Here is a 25,880-nt window from a genome sequence, read left to right as displayed (position 1 = left end):
CAACTTTACAAACTTAGGTAAGCAAAGTAAGATATGAAAAAATATTTACGTATTTGAATTACATACCCCTCTACACCTACACCGATTTACCATTTACATGATTTCTAGTACAGGCGAAGAAGTCAGGTTAAACAAAAACAATATTCATACATTTCCGAGAAATACGTGCCAACTCTATTCATTTGATTTTACAGATTCTGTATATTAATGCGAGACGCGAAGAGCCTGTTTTAATCTCAGAATGAGGAAATCCTATTTTAATAGTATACATCAATCGCAATGTCAAGAAGCAATGATAAATAGTTTGGTTGCCTCGGGGAAAGGTGGATATGACATCAGTAATATTTGCACTGGGCAGTGATGCAAAACACATTTTTTCCTCCCACTTCAAGGCCATTGCCAGGAACGCACAACTATTTTTGGATTAAGGTCAAAACATCTTCCAATTATCGAGACGTAAAATGTAAAGTATGCTTCTTTATTTACGTACCTTTGTTAATCAACTGTTGGGCAAAGGCATCTCAATTCTATGTCAGTCAGGAGGATTGTTTGACCTTTCTTCACCAAATAATAATTTTCATCTCTTTGTGAATCTAATGCTGGATGAAGGCCCCTTCAAGCGGTGTCGTTTGTGAGTTTTTTTTCCCACCATACTTCACCAAGCTGATCACGGTGGGGTTGTGAAGGGGATGAATGGGAATGTATGTACGTATGTACAGGGACTCCTCTACTTACGAACAAGTTAGGTTCCAGAAGTATGTTCGTCCGTCTATTTGTTTGTCAGTCCAACTTTACTCCTGTCGATTCCAAACATGTTGCACGGCGTGTACACTAAACACGGGGAATGGCTTTAAAAGTTGTATAATCTCCTGTAGATGTAGATGCCACTGGTTCTTCACGTTCTGCAGATGTAGATGCCACCACCGCCATCTATTGCACGGCGGTTGAACAGGCAATTGGACATACAGACAGGTTTGTTCGTATCTCTGAAAGTACGTAATTCGAATTGCCTAAATAGAGGAGTCCCTGTTTGTTGAACTTCTTTCGTACCGTACATAACCAACCGCGCTAATCAGAGGTGTGGAAGAAGGACACCAAACTATACACACATTTTAAAGAAATTAGTTTTTAATCGAGATTATTTAAAGTGCATAGCTCCAGTGGCTTCCTAATATTGGAAGGAAGAGCGTTCCAGACGGCTGTAGAAGCACATCCAAAAGCGTGCGATGCAGTGACCGCCTTTGTTCGGTGACCAGCCAAAAGCCGCTGCGAGGATGACCGGAGTTCATGGGGCAGGACATGTTACCATCTCATTCGTCACATGCCGTGAGCTGGAATTAAACCTCCAGCCAACAGGTTAATTGCCGAGTGGACAAACAACTTCGCCCTCCTCCCCACCCCCTCTCAACCAAGTTGATCTTGCAGTGAATTTAATATTTATCGGAAAAAAAAACATTCTTGATGTGTACCTTGCTCGCGTACATGCCTGGCGGTGCTTAAATAAACACTTGCATACCTGTGCTGACGTTATAGGCGGAGTGGAATGAAGAATGACGACGGAAATACTACTTATAAGTCAAATGACGTGAGTACAATTTGTTCAGTGGCACAGGGAGAGGTGCGCCTGAACAGACCCCACCACAACGGAACATTGAGTGGAGACGACCCACTGCAGTATTGGAAAAAATTAACCCGTAAAACAAAGTTTTTCACTATAAATCTTTTATATGCGTGGCATCGGTTTTATTTTATTATTCATTTCTGTTTTTCTTGAGTAAGAGTTTCATTTTTATCACATTGGTATTTTAAATGCAATATGACATTTTTTTCCCCTTTAAAAGTGGAACATTTTGGAATAAAATTTTCACGAAAATAAATTGTCACGCACAACGAGTCTGTGTGCAAAATTTCAGCTCGATTGGATCACGGGAAGTGGGTTAAAAACGACCGAAAGATTTGCACGGTCGTAAGCGCGCAAGCAAGCAAGCAAGTGAACTTAATATAAATGATTTAAAAAGCAACGACACTCCAGGTCCCACCATTCAATAGCACTCATGGGACGACTTCATAGGTATTCACGGTTGTGCTGTAATGTATAGCTTTGCGACGTGTTTTCGTGTCGCGTGTGCTGCCGTGATGTCCGACGTTTCGCTCCACGTGCCGGCGGTTTCTTCAGAAACACACTTTCAATTCCAGAGGAAGCTCCCCAGCCCATCGAGCGAAACGTCGGTGAAATTCTCCCTACTATTTTTGAGTGGGATGTCTATTAATGGACCACCCTGTGTGTTTGGGGGGAAAAAAAACTAGTTAATGAGTAATTGACTACGTAATGTAATCCTTTGGTTGGGATATATTTATTCAGTGGTCAAAATGAGCTGGTATATGATGGTATTCCATACCGGCACTTCTCAGAATACCAAACATCTACACCGGCACTTTGCAGAACGGTTCCCATGTCTGTACTACAGTGCAATGTTTCCGTAGTTTCAGTTTTCAGTTTCATTTATTTGGTATAGCCCTGTGAGCCATTCGGCTCTTGAATCGGGTGCAACCGCAACAAACAAAAAACAAAAACATGAACAAGAAAACACCTTAAAGTGACTATGTGACTATGTGCAAACAGAAAATCCAAGAAAATACAGCAAAATATTGCAGAAAAGGCACCGTACACCAACGCTGTGTGCAAAAATACGTAGAGGGGGAGCAGCAGTTGACATGGGCTGCTGCAGCAATAAGAGGTTTCATATCGGGGCCACTGGATGTATTCGAAAAACATACATCGCAAAATTAGTGCAAGGAGCTTGGCTGGCAGATTGCTGCTTAAAATATGTTCTGAGTAGTGCGGCGCTAAAGGGTTTTGGCTGCTGTTGCCTGGCCAGGCTGACACTTCCTGCTATATCTGTTGCGGTAGTTGACCCAGCTAGCGTACCTTGTGTCCAAAAATAAGTTAAAGTTAAAAATAAATACACCCTTTTTCTGGAGTGTTACAACAGCTGTTGTGTAGCAAGCTGGCAGAAAATGTTGGCAGAGAAAAGTAATTATATATTTTTTAATGCCCTGTACACATGAAACTCTCATTGAATCTCTAGACTCCAATTTAGGACGGTGCTGCATTTGGATATTTGGCAAATTCCATGAATGAGTGTTTGGTATGTGGGTGAAACTAGAGTAACCAGAGAAAACCCACACATACAAGAATTAAGCCTCAAAGCCCCTAAAATATATATTCTAGAATCAATTGCTGTGCTGCCATCTCCGGCCCATCTTGCAGTCCATGCCTACAAACACCTCGTGTTCACAGGCAGTCACTCATGCAAGCACTGTACTAGCCAGGCTCAATCCTGAGAGGTTTATGAAATCTAACAAAATTATATGTATGTTGAACTTCTTTCACACCGTACGTAGCCAACCGTGCTAATCAGAAGTACGAAAGATTGGCCACTTCCATGGTGATTTGGTCAGGATTGTTATATTGGAGTGATTTCTAATTTTCATTTTTTATAGAATAGCTGAAATATTTTAGAACCCTCATGTGGTCAAAAATAATCAGAAATAAATATGATGATTTCAGGACTACTCCCGTGCAAAAGCTGCCTGGGTAGTGTCTGCACTGTCTGGTGATCATTTCCCGGACACATACAGGGTTACACATCACCTCGCTTTGGGCACTGCCTTAAACATGCTTAGTCTGGAAAAAAATCCACCTGAACTTTGATATTTTATCAACACAAATGTATTACTCATTAACCATTTGTACACACTCGGTGCTGGGCTGCATAGAGCTGACATACAACAAGAGTTTATATTAAAGTAGCTTTTCAAGCTATGAACAGCTGCCTCCTGTTTCAGCACCTAAAGGTAAGGTTATCTATCCTCTTTGTATGTTAAAAATGTGTTGCTTTAAGGATTCTAAACTCTCAGGAAAGGACAGAGGGATTTTTGTTTGACTTGTGGTGTAAGGAAACGGGAAAGTGATTGTTTCTGAGTTCAATGTTCAAATGAGAAAGTAGAAATGCATTCGGATGGAAGGCGGATATATGAAACGTGCTAGGTTTGTAGGTTCTCATCATCATCATCCTTGATGTTTTAAAGCACAGTGGTTCACAAATAATGTGACGAGCGATATCTGAAAAAGCTCCTGGCTTCTTCTTCTCCCTTCACCAACCCACACTAACCAGCGTGGTGAAGTATGGTCAAACAATCCCCACGGACGACACGAGATGCGGAGGCCTTCATCCAGAAATAGATTGACAAATGGGCTGTAAACAATTGCACTGGATAACTGTTGATGTGATGTGTGCTTCTTGACAACTCCTGCAAGAAGTTTGAACAATGGAGATGTTTCTTGTTTGTTTCAACTCTGTGCAATAATGGCCATTAGCATTACAGCAGAGAAGACAGTGGCCAATTGAGATAAAGGGCAGCGCTCGTTAACTATAACTATTAAATCACGACGTTTCGGAGGCAACACAAGCTTCCGTCTTCAGGTGGAATCTTTACAGCCAAATTCACTGTGAAAAAATGAAAAAAAATTAAAAAACAACTAAATTAAATCACGTTTCGGAGTGAATTTGTGAATTTAGCTGTAACGGTTCCACCTGAAGACGGAAGCATGTGTTGCCTCCGAAACGTCGTGATTTAATTTAGTTTTTTTACCGACGTGACTTTACCGAAAAAACCAAAGCGTATGAATCCTTGCAGTCACGAAAACTTCAAATCTAGAATTGTGTGCTTTTGTTGGTCAATGCTAACACAACTCTGGAAATTGTATTGGTAGCTGTATGCACTTGTCAACGTGGTGACATTGTCAGACAAACAACCCATAAGCGACGTTTATGTGAGGAGGTGTTTATTGTAGCAGTGGATCAAAGCCGTAGATGATCGATTATTATTTAAACACAACAAAGGGTCACTGACCACTTGGCGATTACCATTCACTGTGAGCTCATGTCGTAGCTATGTCCTTCTGTGGGTCACTGAAAACCGAAACAAAAATCTCATATTTAATACAAATTATTTGGTGATGCCGTTGACAGCGGTGCACCAGCACAAGGAACACAAAATAACCCAACACGTTCATTTGTCGAAAACACTGCCTTAAAAAGAAAATAACACGTGTGTAACTGGTGATGTTTCGGGCAATGGCTCTAAATCAGCATACAAATCACATCTTTCACACAGTAGAGATATACTCTTCTTATTCACAGTCAATATGGGGTTTTGGGTTATATTTGTAGTTCGTATTGTATGCTTCTTTCCACGAGATGAACTCCCCATATCCGTGCAGATTTCAGCAGATAATTATGGACAATAGGACCACTTTAACACCCCTTCAAGATGACTCCTTATATCCACAGAAAATCACGTGGATAACAGTACGACTATTGTGCTTCCAGGAGACAGCTTCTGACTCACTCATCTGCAGTGAAACGCGGACACAGTGCAGTACTGGCATGAATGTGCCACCACTTCTGGGTCAATCCCACAAAAAATAGGAAAAATACTACATTTTTTGGGTTAAAGGATTTTTCGCCAACTGTGTTGTGGCCACAAACAATACGACTTGCGGGTGGGTAATAGGGTCCGCGGATAAGGGGAGTTTCAACCATAGTAAGAAAGTTGATCTTGAGAGGTGGCAATAACTTTGGGAGGACTTCATACCAGCTGTGCAATGAGCATGGTTGGCGGTGATGATGATTAAGAACAAGTCCTGCTGTTTCGCTGGGTCTGCGTTCTGAGCCACTAAAATAACGTCACCTAGTGTGCTGCAGCCGTAATAACATCATCAAGAATCAGAATGATTTATACTGGAGGAATCCGATGAGCTATAAAGCTCTTTTTCACATATGTCCAGTAGGAGCGGGTCAGAAAATTACAATTAAATATACCAAAAACATGTTCGGAGTGCAAATATATACAAATAAAATAAAAATTTTGTTATATTACCAGGTGAAGAAAACTGAGTTATATTCTTGAGTCTTTCGGTAAAGTCACGTAGATAGGTTCAAAGATAATAACCAAAAAATACAATATTTATACATTTTAAACACATTCCTGCGGAGGGAGCTGGTAGGAACGTTGGGTTGCTCGGTCAATTTCCAGGGTAAACGGCGGCGTGGTGTATTCCGCAAATATGCCCGACTGTGAGGGCGGGCACAAGCCGGCATGAGTAGGTTAAACGTTGAGTTTTATAAGGGCACCACGGCGTGACCAGCCCCTCCCCACCCAGCCCCACCCTCCCCTCCCCACCCAGCCCCTCCCCTCCCCACCTACCCCCACCCAGCCCCTCCCAGCCCCACCCTCCCCTCCCCACCCAGCCCCTCCCCACACAGCCCCTCCCCACCCTCCCCTCCCTACCCCCACCCAGCCCCTCCCAGCCCCACCATCCCCTCCCCACCCAGCCCAGCCCCACCCAGCCCCTCCCCACCCTCCTCTCTCCACCCAGCCCCACCCCTCCCATTTTTGGATGCACGACGGACGGACACAAGAATCCCCTGTGGGCTGGTGTAACCAGGAGGTTCCTACCAGTTAAATATATCGCTGCAGGGAAGCAGCACCAGCTAAGGGAGGGGGGGGGGCTACTGGATGTGTGTGGAGCCCCGTCCACGTGTTCAGGGTGGGAGGGGCGCAGCGAAGGGGAGGGTGGGGGCCGGAAGGGAGAGCGGGGGCCACGTCGGCAGGGGATGAGGGCGGGGGCCGGAAAAGGTTCGGGGGGTTGTTGGTGGCAGAGCGAGTGGGAGTGAGCTGGGAGCCGGGATTGCGTGTCCCGCGCGTGACGTCACACCATGTGAGGCCCACCCCCCCCGCGTGACGTCACTCCACATGAGGCCCACCCCCTCCGCGTGACGTCACTCTACATGAGGCCCACCCCCTCCGCGTGACGTCACTCCACATGAGGCCCACCCCCCCGCGTGACGTCACTCCACATGAGGCCCACCCCCCCCCGCGTGACGTCACTCTACATGAGGCCCACCCCCCTCATTAATATTCATGAGCGGGTTGATTTTCACACTCCCGTATAAGGTCGAGCGGAAATGAAAAAAAGTTTACGCAAATTCGCTTTAAATTTGACGTTTATTTATTGAAAGTTATTCAAATAAATACATCTACGCAGACGTTTCTTTATAGAAAGTGACGGTAAAAAAAAAATATACGCCGCTCAGTGCAACATCCGTACGTGACGTCACTGGCAAAGAGGCCCCCTCCCCCTTTCAGCGGCTGAATCTCACAAGAAAACGTAAATGTCCTTCTATAACATTTCATCTTCCGTCCAATGACTTGCAAACAAACTGGCAATATAAATAATAATAATAACAATGTCTGTTGCCCTGGCAGGGCAGATTTAATAACTTAAAGTTCGCTGAGGGTTGTGAATATTAAGTGACTCATGCAGTCAGCTATGGCTGCAGGGTTTGGTGGTACTGTACATGTTCTTCACGTGGTTTATTGTGAAAATTCGGTCACAGTTCCTATGATCACTGTTACATCAATTTTATGGCTTTATTTTGGTGATTTCGAGAAGTTTTTTGGTTTGGCCATGTTTGTTTGTTGTAGTACAGAGTTAGACTGATGGCTTTAATCTAAGTTGTCTTGTGGTTGTTGTTGTTTGACTTGCATCCCACTGGGATTTGTGCTTTTTCTGCAATATTTTGCTGTCTTTTCTTGGATTTTCTGTTTGCACAAAGTCACTTTAAGACGTTTTCTTGTTCATGTTTGTTGCGGTTGCACCCGATTCAAGAGCCGAATGGCTCACAGGGCTATACCAAATACATAAACTTGAACAAGGCCTCACAATTGAGGCCTTATAATTCACTGCGGCAGGGGGTTTGACTTCCAAATTATCGTGGTCTCTCTGTGTTGTTGTCTTCACAAAGAAAGAGCCGTCATAAGTAAGGCAACATCAGAATAGCTCCAATCGTTGCTGTTGCCCCAGCACGATTCACTGCTGAGATCTCAAGCCAAGCCACCCCTGCTGCCAAAGCCCTTCGTTGTGAGTACTGTCACTTTATCGACCATGTCGTGTGCGCGTGCAATAACTGCACACACGTTAAATTTCGATTTAAAGCTTTCGTGACTGCAGGGATTCATCTTCTTGGTTCTTTCGGTAAAGTCACGTAGATTTGAAATAATAAAAATAAAACATACTAAAATAATTATAAAACGTAATAAAATATTTATTTTATTACGTTTTATTTCAATTCTACGTGACTGTACCGAAAGAACCAAGAAGATGCACACACGTTGTACCGTACTCTCTCTCTCGAACCACCACCACCACTGACCAGCGTGGTGAAGTATGGTCAAATATGGTCAAATACCAACGCAGCGAGCCGCACGGCTCGAAGATTAACACAAAAGAACGGGTCTGTCATTAAAGTGTGTCGCGTTACGTTGTTGCAACGACAAAGGTCGTGATCCCTTGGTGTTTCAGCGAGCAGCAGCGGTGTGGGCCGGCTACGGCGCACGAGGGGTTTCATGGGTGTCTAACAACAACCACGCCCGGCCGCCTTTGTCTCCCCGGTGCTAATGTGTGCGCGCCGCACCGGGTACGCGTTTTAAGGCTGAGTCGACCAAGGGGGAGTCCCGCGACGGGTTCAGATTTTCGTCACTGGATGTTGGCCGTGAACGGGAATCGTAACTTGAGAGAGAGCCGGGTTCGTCGTGTAGTGCGCTAACCACTGCGCCACCGCTCTCCCCACACACACACACCACTACTCTGCTTTAAATCAATAAATATAATCAGCTTACACTATGATACCTCCTTTACCAGTGGCAAAATATAGTAATAGGTTTTTACCCTTTCAACTGGTACAAAAACTGACACCTTTATACAAGGGATCATGTTTGCAATAACCACAACACAAGAAGTCAAAATGCAAACAAAAAGAAGCAACTCTGATAATGATAAGCACTGTCCTTGAAGTTGATTGGTCCACACCCGAGACAGCTTTTCTTAGAGCCTAGTCTCCATTGGTGTTGGACCAGATGATGCCATCTGCATTTTGACTGCTTGTGTTGTGGTTATTGCAAACATGATCCCTTGTATAAAGGTGTCAGTTTTTGTACCAGTTAAAAGGGTAAAAACCTATTACTATATTTTGCCACTGGTAAAGGAGGTCTCATAGTGTAAATGCTTACCCCGAGCTCTCAATACTCTGATAGTGCGCTGTTTTTGAGTTGTACGCCTTTTGGCATCATCTGGTCCAACACCAATGGAGACTAGGCTCTAAGAAAAGCTGTCTCGGGTGTGGACCAATCAACTTCAAGGACAGTGCATATCATTATCAGAGTTTCTTTTTGTTTGCATTTTGACTGCTTGTGTTGTGGTTATTGCAAACATGATATCTTGTATGAAGGTGTCATATATTATACCAGTTGAAAGGGTAAAAACCTATTACTATAATCAGCTTAATCCCTGAATATAGAACAAAAACATTCGTCAGTTACACAAATATATATAATAAGTGACGTTTCAGGTACAGGTCCTTCTTCATAGCACGTAAATAAGTATGGAAATATTTATTTATTCATGAAGAAGGACCTGTGCCCGAAACGTTTATTTATGTGCGGTGGAAAAATAAATGTTCACGTATGTGTCATGGAGAAGGGCCATTGCCTGAAACATCGCCGACTATATTTTTCTTTTAAGGCCATCGTGCTTGTACACGACTGCCAAAGCAGCAGCAACAGCAGAATCACCAAATAATTTCCACAAACAAAGCCGGCTCATATTGATCGAATTGTGAGTGGCACACCTAACCGTTCCCCTGGCTTGTGCCGCTGCCGCTGCTGTGTGAAGGCGGCGAGTGTCGTGCCTCTCATGCGTGCAGGGATGGCATCTTCAGGGTCACTTACTGCCAGGCTACTCTCCCTGTACAGCCCTTGTGCAGCATCAGCAGCGGCGGCGGCTCACTCACCTGCACAGCTCAACTTTGTGCACGGCCGACAGACGATCCCTGATAAGTCGACCGGTGGGCCAGAGTTTGACGTCGTCAACCCTGCTACAGGTTCGTGGTCTCGCTCATTTCTCAATCAGTCACGTAAATGCTGTTGTTCAGTGCCCACCGCCGAAGGTGCTGTTCTCTTTGTGTTGACAGGTGGCCTACTTTGCCGAGGCCAGGCATCTGGCGCAATGGACGTTCAGGCGGCCGTGAAGGATGCCCGAGAGGCATTTGAGGGGTCCTGGAGGGGGCTTTCAGGCTCGGAGCGAAGCCAATTTCTCCTGCGAGCATCTGCAATAATCAAGGTGACACCCGTACCCTTTTTTATACCGGCACATCTGAGCATCTCGCAATGCAGATGGTTTTCCCCTGGCTGCCTGAAGTACTGCAATGAAACCAAACCCTTAAATGCTGCCCTCACAAGACATAAGAATCTAGCTCGGGGCCAAGCAGGGCCAGGGGCGGGGATAAAATGTCATCGGCACGGGTTCTGCAGTGGAAAATCAACCTGGCGCCTCCTGAGCTGCTCTGGGCTGGCTCGGTACGGTCCTGGCACGGCTCAGTCGACTGCTCGATGAGGACCTTCACACACCGTGCAGGTCCACAGGGTTATTTGAGCACACTTCATCAATCAGTGCACGTTGGTGAAGGTGAGGAGCATAGATGTGGGAGTGCAGAAGTACAGTACAACAATGGGTTTTGCCGCACTGCCCTCAGCTGCTCACTACTTTGCTCCTCAAGTCCTTTAAAATAACTTGCATGCACATCATGAATTCACTCTTTAATAGACATAAAGGATTTTCACTTGTCCATTTCTAACTCCTCTTTGTGTTGTACAACGAATGGGCACTTCAAATGCCAAGGCTTCATGTAGTTCTCATTGTGCAGGCCTGCCAGCAGAAGTTTGGCAATGGTGAATTATTCAAATTCCAGCCTCTAAACATGCTCCCACGCATAGTTTAATAATGTTTAACAAAACACCGAGGCAATTAACAACGAATGGCAAGCACTGCTCTTGTTCGTTGGTCCCAGCCACAAGCTGTGTAGCCAATCTTCTTAGATGTGGGAACCCTCTCACCCCATCTGAACAGCGGGTGGCTTTGTCTCTTCTTGGAAACGCCACTGGCACTTTTTTCAAAGGGGCTGGCTTTTCAAAGAGGCTTCTGAGCCAAGGTGGCATGTCGTGAAGCGGAGGGGCGATGTCGAAAGGTCGTTTTGTTTGCTGCGCAGGAAAGGAGGGAGGAGTTGGCCGTGATGGAGGTGAAGGACACGGGCAAGCCGGTGTACGAGGCGCGGATGGATGTGGACTCGGGGTGGCAGTGCCTGGAGTACTTTGCGGGACTCGCTCCCACCATCGCCGGTACCGAAATCGGGCAGTGGGCACCGGGGCTTCTTGGGATGCCTTCGGCTGTTAGAAGTGGGCATCCAGCCAGCAGAGCCTGTTGTGTGAACTTTTTTGCTGCATCGACAACGGCCCGTGAATGATTGTAAATGCCTCGTAAAACGTTGACGATGAAGAAAAAAATATCCAGTCAATTTATACTGTAATGTTTTGAGAGTGAATTCTATACATTGCTGCTTTAGAAAATAAAATTCCATCCTTTGATAATGCAAATATATTGGTAAGTCCATAAGGTGCTGTGGTGATAAATGAGTTTGCAGTATGTGTAGATGCACATTAATTTTTTGAGAGGCAGTGAAAAAATGGGATTGCAGTATATTACCTAGCTTACAATCACTTAAAATCTGATTTAGTTAAGAGACCACATGATAATCATTGTGGACAACAGAGGACAGTAAAGTGAAATCAAGTGTTGCACTTTACCTCTATGCTGCAACATCTATGCTCGCTGCCTTCGACATGCACTGATCAGCGTGGTGAAGTATGTAAAAAAAAATTCCCATGAATGACCCACACGGTGTGGGGGAAGCCCTTGTCCAGCAGTGGTTTGACAAAATGGCTGTACGTGTACAAATTACATTTACATAATTCCCATTTGTGGTTGAGAAGTGTGAGTTTGTGCACTTTTTAAAAAAACTGTCTCAAAAGCATTTTTGGAAGCCCCTTGTTTCGAGAATACATTCACAATCGTCTCAGACCAATACGACCCATTCTCTGTTTTGATGCCTAAGCACAGATATAGGACTCGCTAACTCACCGCGCGCTGTCTTCCCCCCATCGTCAGGACAGCACATTCAACTCCCTGGCGGCTCCTTCATGTACTCGAGGCGGGAGCCGTTGGGAGTGTGTGTGGGCATCGGAGCGTGGAACTTCCCCTTTCAGATCGCCTGCTGGAAGTCTGCCCCAGCCCTGGCGTGCGGTACCGTGCCACCTGCCTGTCTTTACATTTGTATTCAAGATTGAAGTGTTGAGAGCAATTGCAAAGGAGATACCAAAGCAGAAACTCCATCACCTGGCCATGGTCTGGTCTATTCCAGCAGAGGAGAACCGACAGTATCCGGCCCGCAACTTCATTATATCTGGCCTGCGGCAACATGAGGCCTGCCAATCCACTTAGAAACTACCAACAAACAATATGTACCCGTAACTGCGGAGATCTTAGTCGCACTAATCGGGTATTAGAGGGGAATATTGCCAACCTAACAACACTGTTTTTAATTCTAGAAACACACTTAGTCACTTCTGTTACTGTCAGGGCCACCTGCAATAACACAAGTGTAGTGGTGATACGCGCTGGGATTAGGGATCGTATGCCAGCGCGTAATGATTGGCTGTGTAGGTGGTGACGCGCGCTGACGGTGGAGGATCAGGGGTCAGCGCAGGGTCGTGGGTTACGGGGTACTGATTGGCTGTGGGCCGGTGACGCGCTGAGAGGGAGTGATCAGGTGGCAGCGCGGTGTGATTGGAGGAGGAGTGTTAACACGCGCTGGGGAAAACGGATCGTAGAGAGAGTGCGTCGTGATTGGTTCACTAAGGAACGATGCTCACGTCGACGTCCGCATCAGCTCCGTCTCTCGTGAGCAGGGGCTATAAAAGGGGATGCACACAGGCGTAAGGGTAGTGTGTAACCAGCGAAGAATGAAGACGGGGATGAAGACCTAGGGCCCTGCGGTACCTAGTCCCGCTGTCCTAACGGGACCGGGACTCTGTGTAACCCAGAGGCGAGTGTAGTGTGTGTAGCCATAGGCATAAGGTCTACACGAGCCGAATGCATTGTGTGTAGCCAGGGACATAGGGTCTACACGAGTCGAGTGTATTGTGTAGCCAGAGGCATAGGGTCTACACGAGTGAAGTGTATCGTGTGTAGCCAGAGGCCTAGAGTTTACACGAGATTAGTGGAGTGTGTAGTCGGAAGAAGGGAGACCACACGTTGTATTGTGACACGTAAAGATTTAATAAAAGTGTGTTCCCGTCAAGAAGTTCCTGCCGTCAATTCCAATACTTCAACTGGCGTCAGAAGTGAAACGGTCTTCCAAGCATGGATACAAGGAGGAGCCGTCGGACCCACGGGATTGACCACGGGGACAACCTCGACGACGCGGGCCAGCTGGCATCGGGGGGTGAGGAAGAGGAGTTGCCCACGGGGCAGGATCCGCCGACGGCGCCGGACGAGCGACGGGGGACTGACGCCGTGCTCCGCGAGGCGCACTCCCGTCTGGCGGAGCTGCTGCTCGCCGCCGCGTCCATCCTGGCGGAGATCAGCTCGTCGGGAGGAGCGGGGATGGCGGCCGACGTTCTACAGGGTCGCCCTGCAGATTCCCGCCAAAACGATTTGGCGATTCCCGCCATTTCATCTGCACCGACTTTTGGCGGGAACGGCCATCACCACGTGGCAGCGGTTCTCCATGCGCGCCCGCTGACGTCACCAACGCGCGCGGCGGACCGCCATCACACACCCGCCACTGGGGCCGCCATCTTACACACCGACGGGGCGGCAGAGAGGAAGCACGAGGAGGAGGACGACTTCATCTTTCAGCAGCGCCTTCCCACGTTGTCAGCCTTCAAGGCGGAAGGCGGGGATTGGAGCCAATTTCAGCGCAGATTTTTGGTGCATCAGGAGATGTCCGCCTGGTCCGACGCTACGGCACTGCGGGCACTGCCTGCCATGCTGGACGACAACGCGCTCGCGGCCTTCACGTCCGCACGCAGGTCGGACCGCTCCACGCTCAAGGATGCGCTGGTTCTCATGGCCAAGGTCTATGGTCCTCCCTCGGCGTGCCGCCATCATTTTTATGCAAGACGGAAGGCGGACACGGAGACCGTGCTCGCCTACCGCACGGCGTTGCTTGCTCTCGCCGACGCCGCGTTCCCTCGTATGGACGAGGAGGGCCAAGATGCGATGGTTTTGGAGCAGCTGCTCAAGTTGGCGCAGGACCTGGGGGTCCCCATCAACACGGCCGACGAGACCGATATTTCTTCCTTACGGGTCGCCACGAGCATACAAGCGCATGAGGTCCTTCAACGTAAACAGGGGGTCGTCTGCAACGCTGCCGTGGCCTCAACTCCGGGCCCGGTTGTCACCGTGCCCCAAGTCGTCAGCCCACGAGAGGAGGCGTTCATCGCGGGACGACCGGGGGACTGGAGGTCGGGGGGTCGTTCGCCTCTGCGAGCGGCCCGCAAGCTGGAGCAACCGAGATCTCCGACGACTGTCATCACGTGCTATAACTGCGGCCTCCGGGGCCACGTGGCCTCCGGTTGCCGCGCCCCACGTCAGCGCGCCATGGGACCTCGGCTGGACGACGAACAAGGCCCCAAGTCATCCCTGCAAACCCCGGCAAGTCGCGGCACCTCACATGCTTGGCCCGCATACTCGACACGTATGGGTCGTCGCGTTGCGGCGGGGGAGAGCCGAGTAGAGTTCGGGGATTCGGTTCGGAGAGGGGGGTTCGGCCGGGACCGGGGAGACATTAAATGGTCGGAGTTGGGGCACAGAATAGTGGCTGCCTCAGCGGGTTCATCCGTCGTTGCCGGATCTATTGATGGGGTCGAGGTCAGGGTGTTAGTGGACACGGGGGCATCGGCGACTATTATATCGGATCTCATTTATAATATTCTCCCTGTACAATGTCGTCCGCTTCTTCCGGTGGATGTGCCATTTTACGCCGCTAACGGGGGATCGTTGGGCATTATCGGTCAGATTAGGGCGTCCATTTGCATTGGTGATATCAAATTGTCGGGACCCGTTTTCGTTTCGTCCTCCCTGGCGGTTCCTTGTCTATTGGGCACTGATTTTTTGGCAAAAATGCCCATCAAAATTCTCATTGATCAGCGTTGCATTGAACTACCATCGGGTCGCCGTATTTCATTTTTGACGAGCCCTAATGTAATTCGGACGGCGTGCGCTACCATACAGGCGTTAGCGACACAGACCGTGCACGTGCCCCCGGGTTCACAAATGTTAATTCCCCTCCGGTTGCGGAAGCCATGGGTGAAGGAGGCCTCGGAACAGGGCATGCTTTTGGGTCCTTCTAATAGGGCTGTTGGAGGTCTCGATTTGTCGGTGGCTCACACTTTGGTTGGGGCTGACAGGGATCCGTTTGTGATGGTTTTAAACACTGGGGCGCGGCCGGCCGTCATTCAGCAGGGCACCGTGCTAGCTCACGCGGCGCGGGTCCCTGCGGAGGAGAGGCTGGTTGCGCAGGCTGATCCGAGCCCCACGAAAAACGTAACATTGAAGGAGGACCTCGATTGGGTTGATTCGCTGTGCGCGGACTCTGACGATTTGTCAGCGGTACAGTTGGGTGCGCTGCGCGGGTTGCTGATTGAATTTTCGGATGTCTAAAGTAAACATAAGTATGACATTGGGTGCACGGACCTGCTACGCCACCACATTGAAACGGGCGATGCGGCACCGGTCAGGCAAAATCCCTTCCGACTGAGTCCTGCTGAGAAGGAACATGTTCAGTCGGCAGTTAACGATATGCTAGAAGCTGACATTATTTCGCCTTCTTCCAGTCCTTGGGGAGCACCTATTGTGCTCGTTAAAAAGCAGGACGGGTCCCTGCGATTTTGCGTCGATTTTCGTCGCCTGAATAAGATCTCTGTGGCCGACACGTATCCGCTCCCCAGGATGGACGAGTCTCTCGACGCATTGTCTGGTGCGCGATACTTTTCGACTCTTGATTTATTATCCGGATTCTGGCAGTTGCCACTCGACGAAGAGTCTAAGCCTAAGACTGCATTTCGGACTCCAGGGGGCCTGTTTCAGTTTAACCGGTTACCCATGGGACTTCACTCCTCTCCTGCGACGTTTCAGCGTCTTATGGAATTGGTTTTGTCGGGCTTGCAGTGGGATACGTGCCTCATTTACCTTGACGATGTCATTGTTTTCGGTAAAACGTTTGAAGAACACCTCCAGCGATTGAGAGGGGTGTTCTTGCGAATGCGATCGGCTAAATTAAAGTTTAAACCGGCCAAATGCCACCTTTTTCGTAAATCCGTGAGGTACTTGGGTCACATTGTCGACTCTTCGGGGATTTATACCGATCCTGCGAAGACGGACTGTGTCAGTTCGTGGCCGACGCCCACGTCAGTGTCAGACGTGCGCAGTTTCATCGGTTTTGCTTCGTATTATCGCCGATTCGTTGAGCACTTCGCCACCATTGCAAAACCCTTGCACGCTCTAACGGCGAAAGGAGTGAAGTTCCGATGGGGACCGGAGGAGGAGGCTGCATTCTGCTCCCTCCGGGACGCCTTGGTTAGGGCCCCACCCTTGCGCTATCCGGACTTTGCGAGTCCCTTCTTGCTAGACACGGATGCTAGCAACACGGGCATTGGGGGAGTGCTGTCCCAAGTCGTTGGAGGGGTCGAACGAGTGGTCGCCTATGGTAGCAGGGTGTTGTCGCCGGCAGAGCAGCGCTACTGCGTCACCCGTCGCGAACTGCTTGCCATTGTTTTTTTTGTACAACAATTCAGGCCATATCTCTATGGTCGTCATTTCACGGTCCGGACGGACCACGCGGCGCTCCAGTATTCATTGCGGGTCGCCCAGCCCTCGGGCCAATTGTCGCGGTGGTTGGAAGTCCTCCAGGACTATCAGTTCACGACTACGTACCATAAAGGGTTGCGACACACAAATGCCGATGCTCTGTCGCGGTTGTTGCCTTGTCACAAATGTGCGTGCTTATCGGGATCGGCGCGCTGTAAACCGCCGGTTACGGAAGGTAGGGAGGCGTTGGTTGCGACCGCGAGCACACCAATTGGGGATGGTCCCGCTACCCCAGGGGGTCAGGACTCGCTGCTCTCACTGTCGTTGATTGAGTGGGGCCGTCTCCAAATGGCGGACAGCTCCCTGCTGGCATTGCGCCGCAAGACGGGGGGTTCCGAAGGTAACCACGACCGAACTGGCTCCTACGAGCTTAAGCAAGGCCTGTTGATGAGATGGGACAGTTTGTCCCGGCGGCATGCGATTGTGGTGCCTTCTGCTGTGAGGGAGAAGGTTGTCTTGGCCGCACACGAACGCCTCTTGCATTTGGGAGTTAACAAAACGCTTGCCCTGCTTCAGCGTGACTATTATTGGCCGGGAATGGGGGGTGACGTGGTGAATATTCTGAAGGGTTGTGTTGAGTGCGCCAGACGGAAACCACCGCCCGTGGCAGCTAATCCACCGCTGCAATCTATTCAGGTCTCGCGCACTAACGAGCTCGTTGCACTCGATATTCTGGGGCCTTTTCCGGTCACGCCTAGGGGTAATAAGTACCTGTTGGTGGGGGTCGAATATTTTACCCGGTGGCCTATGGCGTGGCCACTCGCCAACCAGTCGGCGGCGGCTGTGACGGACGCCTTTGTCCAGGGCTACGTCCTGGACAAGGGGGCTCCCGAACGCTTGCTGACTGACCAAGGGAAAAATTTTTCGAGTAAATTACTGCAAGAGGTGTGCGACCTGTTGGGTACCAAGAAGGTGCGTACCTCCCCGTACCACCCGCAGACGGACGGGATGGTGGAGAGGCTTAACAGGACATTGACTTCTATGCTGTGCCAGCAGGTGTGTGAGGCACATGTTGATTGGGACCTGCAGGTCCCTGAGGTCCTCGCCGCGTATAGAATGGCCCCCCATGCAGCAACGGGATTTTCCCCGTTTTATCTAATGTACGGTCGGGAAGCCGACCCGCCCATGGAAACGCAGCTGGGTCTGCCTGCACCACGAACTAATTCGAAATTGGCAGAGCATATTAAATTTAATATTCATAAGCTGACAGAGGCAAGGGAGGCCGCACGGCTTAATTCGCGGGCTCGCCAAATTGCAAACGAGCGGTTGCGGGCACGGAAGGTGTCCGTGCACAATTGGGAACCAGGTGACAGGGCCTGGCTGCATTGCCCTCAGGCACCTTTGGCTACGTCGCCTAAATTGTTGAAGCTGTGGCGGGGACCCGTGGAGGTCGTGCGGGTTGCACGCCCCCAGTGCGTTCAGATAAAATGGGGAAAACGCCGTTGGTACGTCCACCCCTCCCGACTGAAACCGTTCTCGCCTCCGTATGGCCTCCCCTTGTGTCGTGAGGGCCGAGCATGTGACGTGACCGACGACCCTGAGGGGGAATTGTCTTTGCCTGCTCCTCACATGTCTCCGCCTGATCCGCTCCCAGGTGTCTCGGAACTGACAGCTGCCGACCACCGGCGGCCGGATCTTCACGGCGGGGCCGGTCCTTCCAGGCCCGATCCGCGCCGTCTAGAGCTGCCGGAGCCACCGGACGGTCGCCAACGTCCCGTCCCATACGACGGACCGGCCAGACGGACTCGCGCTAGGTCGCGCTACTTTGTGTGACCTACCACGTGAGGAGTCGAGGCAGCCGGAGCGCCTCGGCACTGCGTTTAGTCAGAGTGACACTTGGCGTGTTCGTTTTACGGTGTTCGCTTTTACTGTATTGTTCGTCGGGCTGTATATTGCTTCGTATTTAAGTGTTGTGTTGTGTTGTTGTTGTTGCGTTACGGGGCACACTGGGAGGTGGAGTTTCTTTATTACTGCGTTGACGTTAGGTTGTGTTGTTGGTTAACAGCCGGGCCGGCTGCAAGCTATGTGGGAGGGGGTGATGTAGTGGTGATACGCGCTGGGATTAGGGATCGTATGCCAGCGCGTAATGATTGGCTGTGTAGGTGGTGACGCGCGCTGACGGTGGAGGATCAGGGGTCAGCGCGGGGTCGTGGGTTACGGGGTACTGATTGGCTGTGGGCCGGTGACGCGCTGAGAGGGAGTGATCAGGTGGCAGCGCGGTGTGATTGGAGGAGGAGTGTTAACACGCGCTGGGGAAAACGGATCGTAGAGAGAGTGCGTCGTGATTGGTTCACTAAGGAACGATGCTCACGTCGACGTCCGCATCAGCTCCGTCTCTCGTGAGCAGGGGCTATAAAAGGGGATGCACACAGGCGTAAGGGTAGTGTGTAACCAGCGAAGAATGAAGACGGGGATGAAGACCTAGGGCCCTGCGGTACCTAGTCCCGCTGTCCTAACGGGACCGGGACTCTGTGTAACCCAGAGGCGAGTGTAGTGTGTGTAGCCATAGGCATAAGGTCTACACGAGCCGAATGCATTGTGTGTAGCCAGGGACATAGGGTCTACACGAGTCGAGTGTATTGTGTAGCCAGAGGCATAGGGTCTACACGAGTGAAGTGTATCGTGTGTAGCCAGAGGCCTAGAGTTTACACGAGATTAGTGGAGTGTGTAGTCGGAAGAAGGGAGACCACACGTTGTATTGTGACACGTAAAGATTTAATAAAAGTGTGTTCCCGTCAAGAAGTTCCTGCCGTCAATTCCAATACTTCACAAGTGATTGAGCGTGTGTGTTAATGTGTCGCCTGCCAAAGGTATTTGAGATTCCTATTTGCCCCTCAGTGAAAAACAGTTTCTCCACCCCTGGTATTCATCATCAGTATGAATGCTTCTTTGGAATTGTCTTGAGATATTTAGCAGTTAAATTTACAGTCGGACATAAACGCCACGCATGTGCTCAGCCAGTGACCACCTAAATGATGCAATGCAACACCACAAACAAAAAAGCATCGTCCTCAGCCCAAAGCTATAATCTTCGTTGCAATGTATGGCATCAACGTTTGCAATGAGTGCTACCATGTGTTTCCTTGTGCAGGCAATGCAATGGTATTTAAGCCGTCGCCCCTCACTCCGCTGACCGCCGTGGCTTTGGCGGAGATTTACACCGAGGCCGGTTTACCACCGGGCCTCTTTAACATCGTCCAGGGCGATGGGGAAACCGGGCAGCTGCTGTGCTCCCATAACGACGTGGCCAAGGTGTCCTGCACTGGCAGCGTGGGCACAGGCGTCAAGGTGAGGGCTCCAGCACTCAAGCAGGAGAGGCGCGTGCTTCTGTCTGGACATTTACAAGCGAATGAGCCAGGTGCATGGAAGAGCCTTTTCTTATCAGCACTTAATTTCAGCTGGAACAGTCCGGAACGTGACTCTGGGAATTGTTTTAGCAGGTCGCATCCATCCCGCCTTATGTGTAATAAACACGCGGCAATATTGCTCAGGGCTACTGGATGTCCTTAAGGACAGTACTTTATATTATAGAGTTAAAAAAATATGTATTATGGATAAGCATACCTTGTACAACAGTGGTGGTGCCTTATGCCACAAATCCCTACCTAAAGTCAGCCTAGCAGTGTTCTGAAAACTATTGATAGAGAAATGAGGCCTGCATACCATGAACTCGTACATTCTTGTACACTCAGGCTCAACTTGCTTTAGCATTTTATTTTTAGCAATAATTTGTCTGCATGCGATAATTCACCCTGATTTAAACAAATTTCAGGGTCACATTTGTTCAACAAATGTTATTTTTTAAATCAAAATTGTATGACCTAAATATTTCCTGGTTTTTGCCTCATCTGTACAGTTTAGTTTTCCTCTTTAACCTATATGTAACATGAGCATTCGATTTGCATATATTCTGTATGAAATGTAAATATCCATTGTCACATGCTTGATTTTACATGTACATCATGAGCATAATGATTAAAATTATGCATTTTTATATTCGTCTATATTAGCAAAGCCAGATTTTTTTTTATTTTACTGCCTCTGTGCAATCAGGCTTCTATCTAAACCTTTATCACAAGTGTCTTAAAGTCAACCGGCTAATCAACGGTCATGATTCAAGTGCGATTTTTCAGGTTAGTCTGCATGTTGAGCATTTCTTCTCTGGAGCCCAAGACAACCACCAGCAAGTAGCGCGTGGCAAAAGCTTGAGAGAAGAAATTCTCAACACACAGCGCAACCACGACAACTACACTTGGATGACAAGCGACTGCGCAAACTCGTGTTAATTTTTAAAACAAAATTATCATGGGACCTCCTTTGCCAGTACCAAAATATGAGAATGGGTTTCCCCTTTTTTTGGCAACAAAACAGGTGTTAAGATGGTAATTGTTTTTTTACCCTTCCATCTGGCAACAAAACTGACACCTTTTTTACAAGGAGTCATGTTTGCATAGACCATAATACCTGCAGTCATAATGCAAACAAAAAACACAACTCTGATAATGTATGCACTGTCCTTGAAGTTGATTGGTCCACACCCGAGACAGCTTTCCTTAGAGCCTAGTCTCACATGGGTTGGACAGTGCACGTTATCAGAGTTATGTTTTTTTGTTTGCATTATGACTGCAGGTATTGTGGTCTATGCAAACATGACTCCTTGTAAAAAAGGTGTCAGTTTTGTTGCCAGATGGAAGGGTAAAAAAACAATTATCATATTTTTTACTGGCAAATGAGGTTCCAGGTGTTAAGATGTTAAAACACCAAACTGAAACCTTTTACAAGGAATCATTTCTGCATTAACCACAATACTTGTGGTCAGAATGCAAACAAAAAACGTACTCTGCTAATATATGCAATATATATGCTTCTTCTGTAGGTGCTGCAACAGACAGCGCCAAGGATAAAGCCCGTGACCCTGGAGCTCGGGGGAAAGTCCCCCCTCATCGTGTTCAGCGACTGCGACCTGGACAACGCGGTCAAGGCAGCCCTCATGGGGAACTTCCTCAGCCAGGGACAGGTGAGCCGTCTCAGCCCTGGCAGTCCCGCTGGGAAGGCGAATGCCTCTCACCTTACCCACCTCTCCTTGTAGAGTTCAGCCCCAGCGTCATACACCTCAACAAACCGTATTATTATCACTGGCAGCTGAAGACTTCTCAAAAACAAGCTTGGCCGTAACAAAAAATGTACCCTTTATTCGTCACTGCACATTTCACTGAGATGGCAAGGGGTACTCTGTTGGTTTGACTTACATGCAATTGCACCTACAGCTATTGGACATTTTCTGATAACTACACTGCGTATGATTGTTATGGTGTATGATATTTTCAGTGATCAGTAGTTTCCAATATACAAAATATATTGCATTCTTTAAATGTGCTAAAATAGTGTTGTGGTTATCTGTTCGGTGAATATAATGAGTTCATTAGTTTTGAGATGAGATTTCAAAGTTCCATGTGTCTCCATGTCATACTCCAGGAAAGCCTCGCTGACTCTTTAGACCCGATTTTTAAGAGGCTCCTTCAGTAGGATGCTTGGCAAATTTTTATACCTCCATCTTCTGGACATGACACAGCCCGGCCGGATTTGAGTCTCATTCTTTCATATGGAATTTGAAAATAGCAACAGGCTACAATTGTATATTTCATTTTCGAAGCCATTCCATGGCATCCAAGGTAGCTGAGGGGAGTCTGCTTGTTCCACCAGAATAATTGTGTTGTGTTGGGCAGCCATCGGCGATATGTCAGATGGTCTGTCTCATATATCCACGCTATCCACCAGTGCTTTCCTCCTCAGCGCTGAATCACAGGCATTTACACCTGTGGTGTAGCATGGTTCACATGAGCCCTGATGGAGAGATGAAATGAGCCTTCTCATCCAGTCCAATCTCCTCACCCTTTTGCAGCCTGGCACCTCGGCCTGTCCGGCTCGTGGGCCCCGATGTATGTAGTTGCATCGCCTGCACATTTGATAGCTACGCCACTGGTGTGTGCCTCTGCGCAGGTGTGCTCCAATGCGACACGAGTGTTCGTCCAGCGATCCGTGTGCGAGCGGTTCCTGGAGCGATTGCTGGACAGGGTGAACGCCATCCGCATCGGAGACCCCCAGCAAGACGGCACCACCATGGGAGCCCTCATCAGCCAGAGCCACCTGGACAGGGTGCTGGGCTACGTGCAGAGGGCCGTGCAGGAGGTGGGGTGTGCTCACACCATCAATAAAATCATGAACACATAGCACGTCGTGTGTGGTAATCAAGGTGAAGTGTCATTGTAAAACCAGGTCGTGTGTATGTGGTTATTTGTACAGGGAGCAAAGCTCGTTTGCGGTGGCAAAAAATATGTTCCTGAGGATCCCAGCCTTAAGGGAGGGTTCTTCATGACTCCCTGTGTTCTGGGTAAGTAATGTGGCCACACCTTTAAGCTTACAGTTCCATAGATTGATTCCATGATGTGACGTGTATTCACTCCGTGATAGAATAAAATCCCCAGTTAATTTGTACTGTCCATAGTTTACAGCCCTGAGGCAGTGGTGGAGATTCCATATTCCTTTGGCTAAGGTGGAGTCTTTCCATAGAACAACCACGTTTGACTTCCCCACAAACTGGTACTAATCTTTTTCAAACCAGAGGAGGGATGATAGGCCATGCCAATCCCCTACTAGAATTTGAACTCGCAGCCTTCAAATTTCAAGCTGCTCACTCTACTGCAAAACCATTATTCAATAAATAATATGTTTCTTGGCTTTTATAAAAAAAGATTTGCTTGATTGTTTACATACAAATGCACTACCAGGTTATATATAAATGTATGAATTTTGGCATTTGGAACTGCACCTAGCCAATATATCCACGGTGGCCTTGAATAACAACTGACGGCTGTACTTTTGCCTGACAGCGGAGTGCAGGGACGACATGCAGGCCGTGCGGGAGGAAATATTTGGACCTGTCATGGCCGTCCTCGCCTTTGACACGGAGGAAGAGGTGTTGCAGAGGGCAAATGCGACAGACTTTGGATTGGCAGCCGGCGTTTTCACTAAGTGAGGAACAACACCAACAAATCCAGTTTATACGCCATCTAAATGCAATCACATCTCAAGGTGCTTTACAAAAATCAAAACCTGATTTTGGGGGTAGAAGAGTGAGGTTGGGGAGAATGGGAGCTCAGAGCAAGGGGGGGAACCCATGCGGGAGAGAGGAGAGAGAACAACACTGGGGCAGCACAGCCCAGGATGAAGCGACAAGGGCCCTGCACAAACAACAACTACGGACCCCAGGGACACCAGAGGCAGCACTGACAGGTCCCAAATTCAACTGAATTGTACTCCAGTAGGTAAAAGTCCGTGTTATTTAAGTAATTTCAATGTGCCACTGCTGATACAAGTAATATATAAAGTATGGCTGATGTATATATTCTTCCATATTATTTTCCCAGATTAGTCTGATGCGTAGGAACTGACTCTTTTAAGGGAGCCAAAAGGTTTATTAATCCAATGCCTGGTAAAATACAGGATGTCCGTCTCTGGCTGTCCGTTTGAGGAGACATCTTCTATTTTTCACAAAAATTATAATACCCCTAAACCAATCGCTACAAAACATACCAAACAGCCTACAAAATAGCTTTGCCAAAATCTGTATAGTTGCTTTAACAAAATACAAATAATCCTTGAAAAAATTTGTAAAATTGCGAACCAATTACGTGGGTGAAAGGTTGCGCACTTAATGTGCACATCCATTTGCCTACTTCCATACGCACATTTCATTTTATATATATATACACACCTGAATTACCTTAATAATTGAAGATGCCAAACATGTATTGGCTTGTCATATCTGGTTATTGTTCCATTGTATCCCCAGAGATCTGACTCGAGCCCATCGTGTAATAGCTGCTCTGCAAGCTGGGTCCTGCTACATCAACAACTACAACGTTGTCTTAATGGAGATGCCCTTTGGAGGCTACAAGATGTCTGGTACGTAATGCATCGTCATCATTGCTTAACATTTATTCCATGCCCTTCCAATGAGTCAATTTAGAGGTGCCCTTTGGCAGAGGACACCTGGTGGCAGCTGCAAGGTGAATACGGCACCGGCCTGCAAGTGAGCGTTAGTCTGCCAGTAGGGGCCGATTCTGAAATGTGGTTTCCCAAATAAGCAATTTGTGAGTAACTTATACACTTTTGAACTTTTGGACCATGACACTGGAAAGCATTGCCTATTTTTCAAACAACGTAGTGGGATTTGTAACACCTGCATAGAAGCAAATGGTGCCTATTTTACACGCTTTCTTTTAACTCACTCTGTTGTTGTTGTTGTATCCTCAAATCTTGTAACTAAATTTCAACCCACTTCCCAATGTGGTATCGACTGCAAACTTGGTATATTTATGTCATACTGATGACAATACTATATTCTATCATTAAAAAAAATATTTTAAACATTATTTTTTATATGTTATGTTTCGATTTGGGTCTAATTGTCCACGCTCAACTGACGTTGGCTGTAATTGGCCACGGTCCCTTTCGTGATGGCAAGCTTCGGGCCACTTCCTGGAGTCGTGGAGTTCTGCCATTACTAGTACATTTCATAAAAGCGTGTTGAAAAAAAAAGTTTTTTCAAATATTACTTTTTACAGTTCATACACTCGCAGGGCATCTGCTGGGGTTTGAAGCGTGAATCTCTGCAACAAACGTTGTATCACTGTTTTACCTGTCACTGTCACATCACTGTCACTCGAGCGAACTTCCCAACTCAGTTGACTTTCGCCATGTGTTCTTTCTTATAAAATGTTCATGACAGTTTTGTGTGCTCTCCAGGGTTTGGAAGGGAGAATGGAATGGCCACTGTGGACTATTACACTCAGCTCAAGACTGTGTATGTTGAGATGGGAGATGTTACATGCACACTGTAACACTCACTTCTCGGATTCTTAAAAAAAAAAGTCATGCAGCTTTACAATTAAAATTTTAATCAATCAATGTCATTGTCGACATTTGT

At 48.0% G+C, this 25,880-nt stretch overlaps 1 protein-coding gene across 5 annotated transcripts; it reads left to right on the top strand.

Moving 5' to 3' along the window:
- Positions 1 to 3,736: 3,736 nt before the first annotated feature.
- ALDH9A1 (aldehyde dehydrogenase 9 family member A1) lies at positions 3,737 to 25,861 on the top strand. 5 transcript variants are annotated; one of them, XM_061550627.1, is made up of 13 exons: positions 7,196 to 7,237; positions 7,875 to 7,990; positions 9,800 to 10,007; positions 10,098 to 10,246; positions 11,172 to 11,301; positions 12,128 to 12,262; positions 19,983 to 20,179; positions 21,768 to 21,908; positions 22,892 to 23,080; positions 23,195 to 23,282; positions 23,782 to 23,923; positions 24,744 to 24,856; positions 25,700 to 25,861. In XM_061550627.1, the coding sequence occupies exons 3-13, from the start codon at positions 9,821 to 9,823 to the stop codon at positions 25,792 to 25,794; spliced, it is 1,566 nt and encodes a 521-aa protein (XP_061406611.1). In that variant the 5' UTR covers positions 7,196 to 7,237; positions 7,875 to 7,990; positions 9,800 to 9,820; the 3' UTR covers positions 25,795 to 25,861. The 5 variants fall into 5 exon arrangements, with proteins under 5 accessions (XP_061406607.1, XP_061406610.1, XP_061406611.1 ...); XM_061550628.1 differs by having other exon boundaries at positions 7,219 to 7,237; positions 7,879 to 7,990; XM_061550623.1 differs by lacking the exons at positions 7,196 to 7,237; positions 7,875 to 7,990 and adding an exon at positions 3,737 to 3,858.
- Positions 25,862 to 25,880: the final 19 nt, after the last annotated feature.

This window comes from Lethenteron reissneri, chromosome 12, assembly GCF_015708825.2.
Source record: "Lethenteron reissneri isolate LAM-NWPU_2019-01 chromosome 12, ASM1570882v1, whole genome shotgun sequence".
NCBI classification, from domain to species: domain Eukaryota; kingdom Metazoa; phylum Chordata; class Hyperoartia; order Petromyzontiformes; family Petromyzontidae; genus Lethenteron; species Lethenteron reissneri.
Note: the sequence above shows the minus strand (reverse complement) of the source record. Positions and strands in the feature narration are given on the sequence as shown.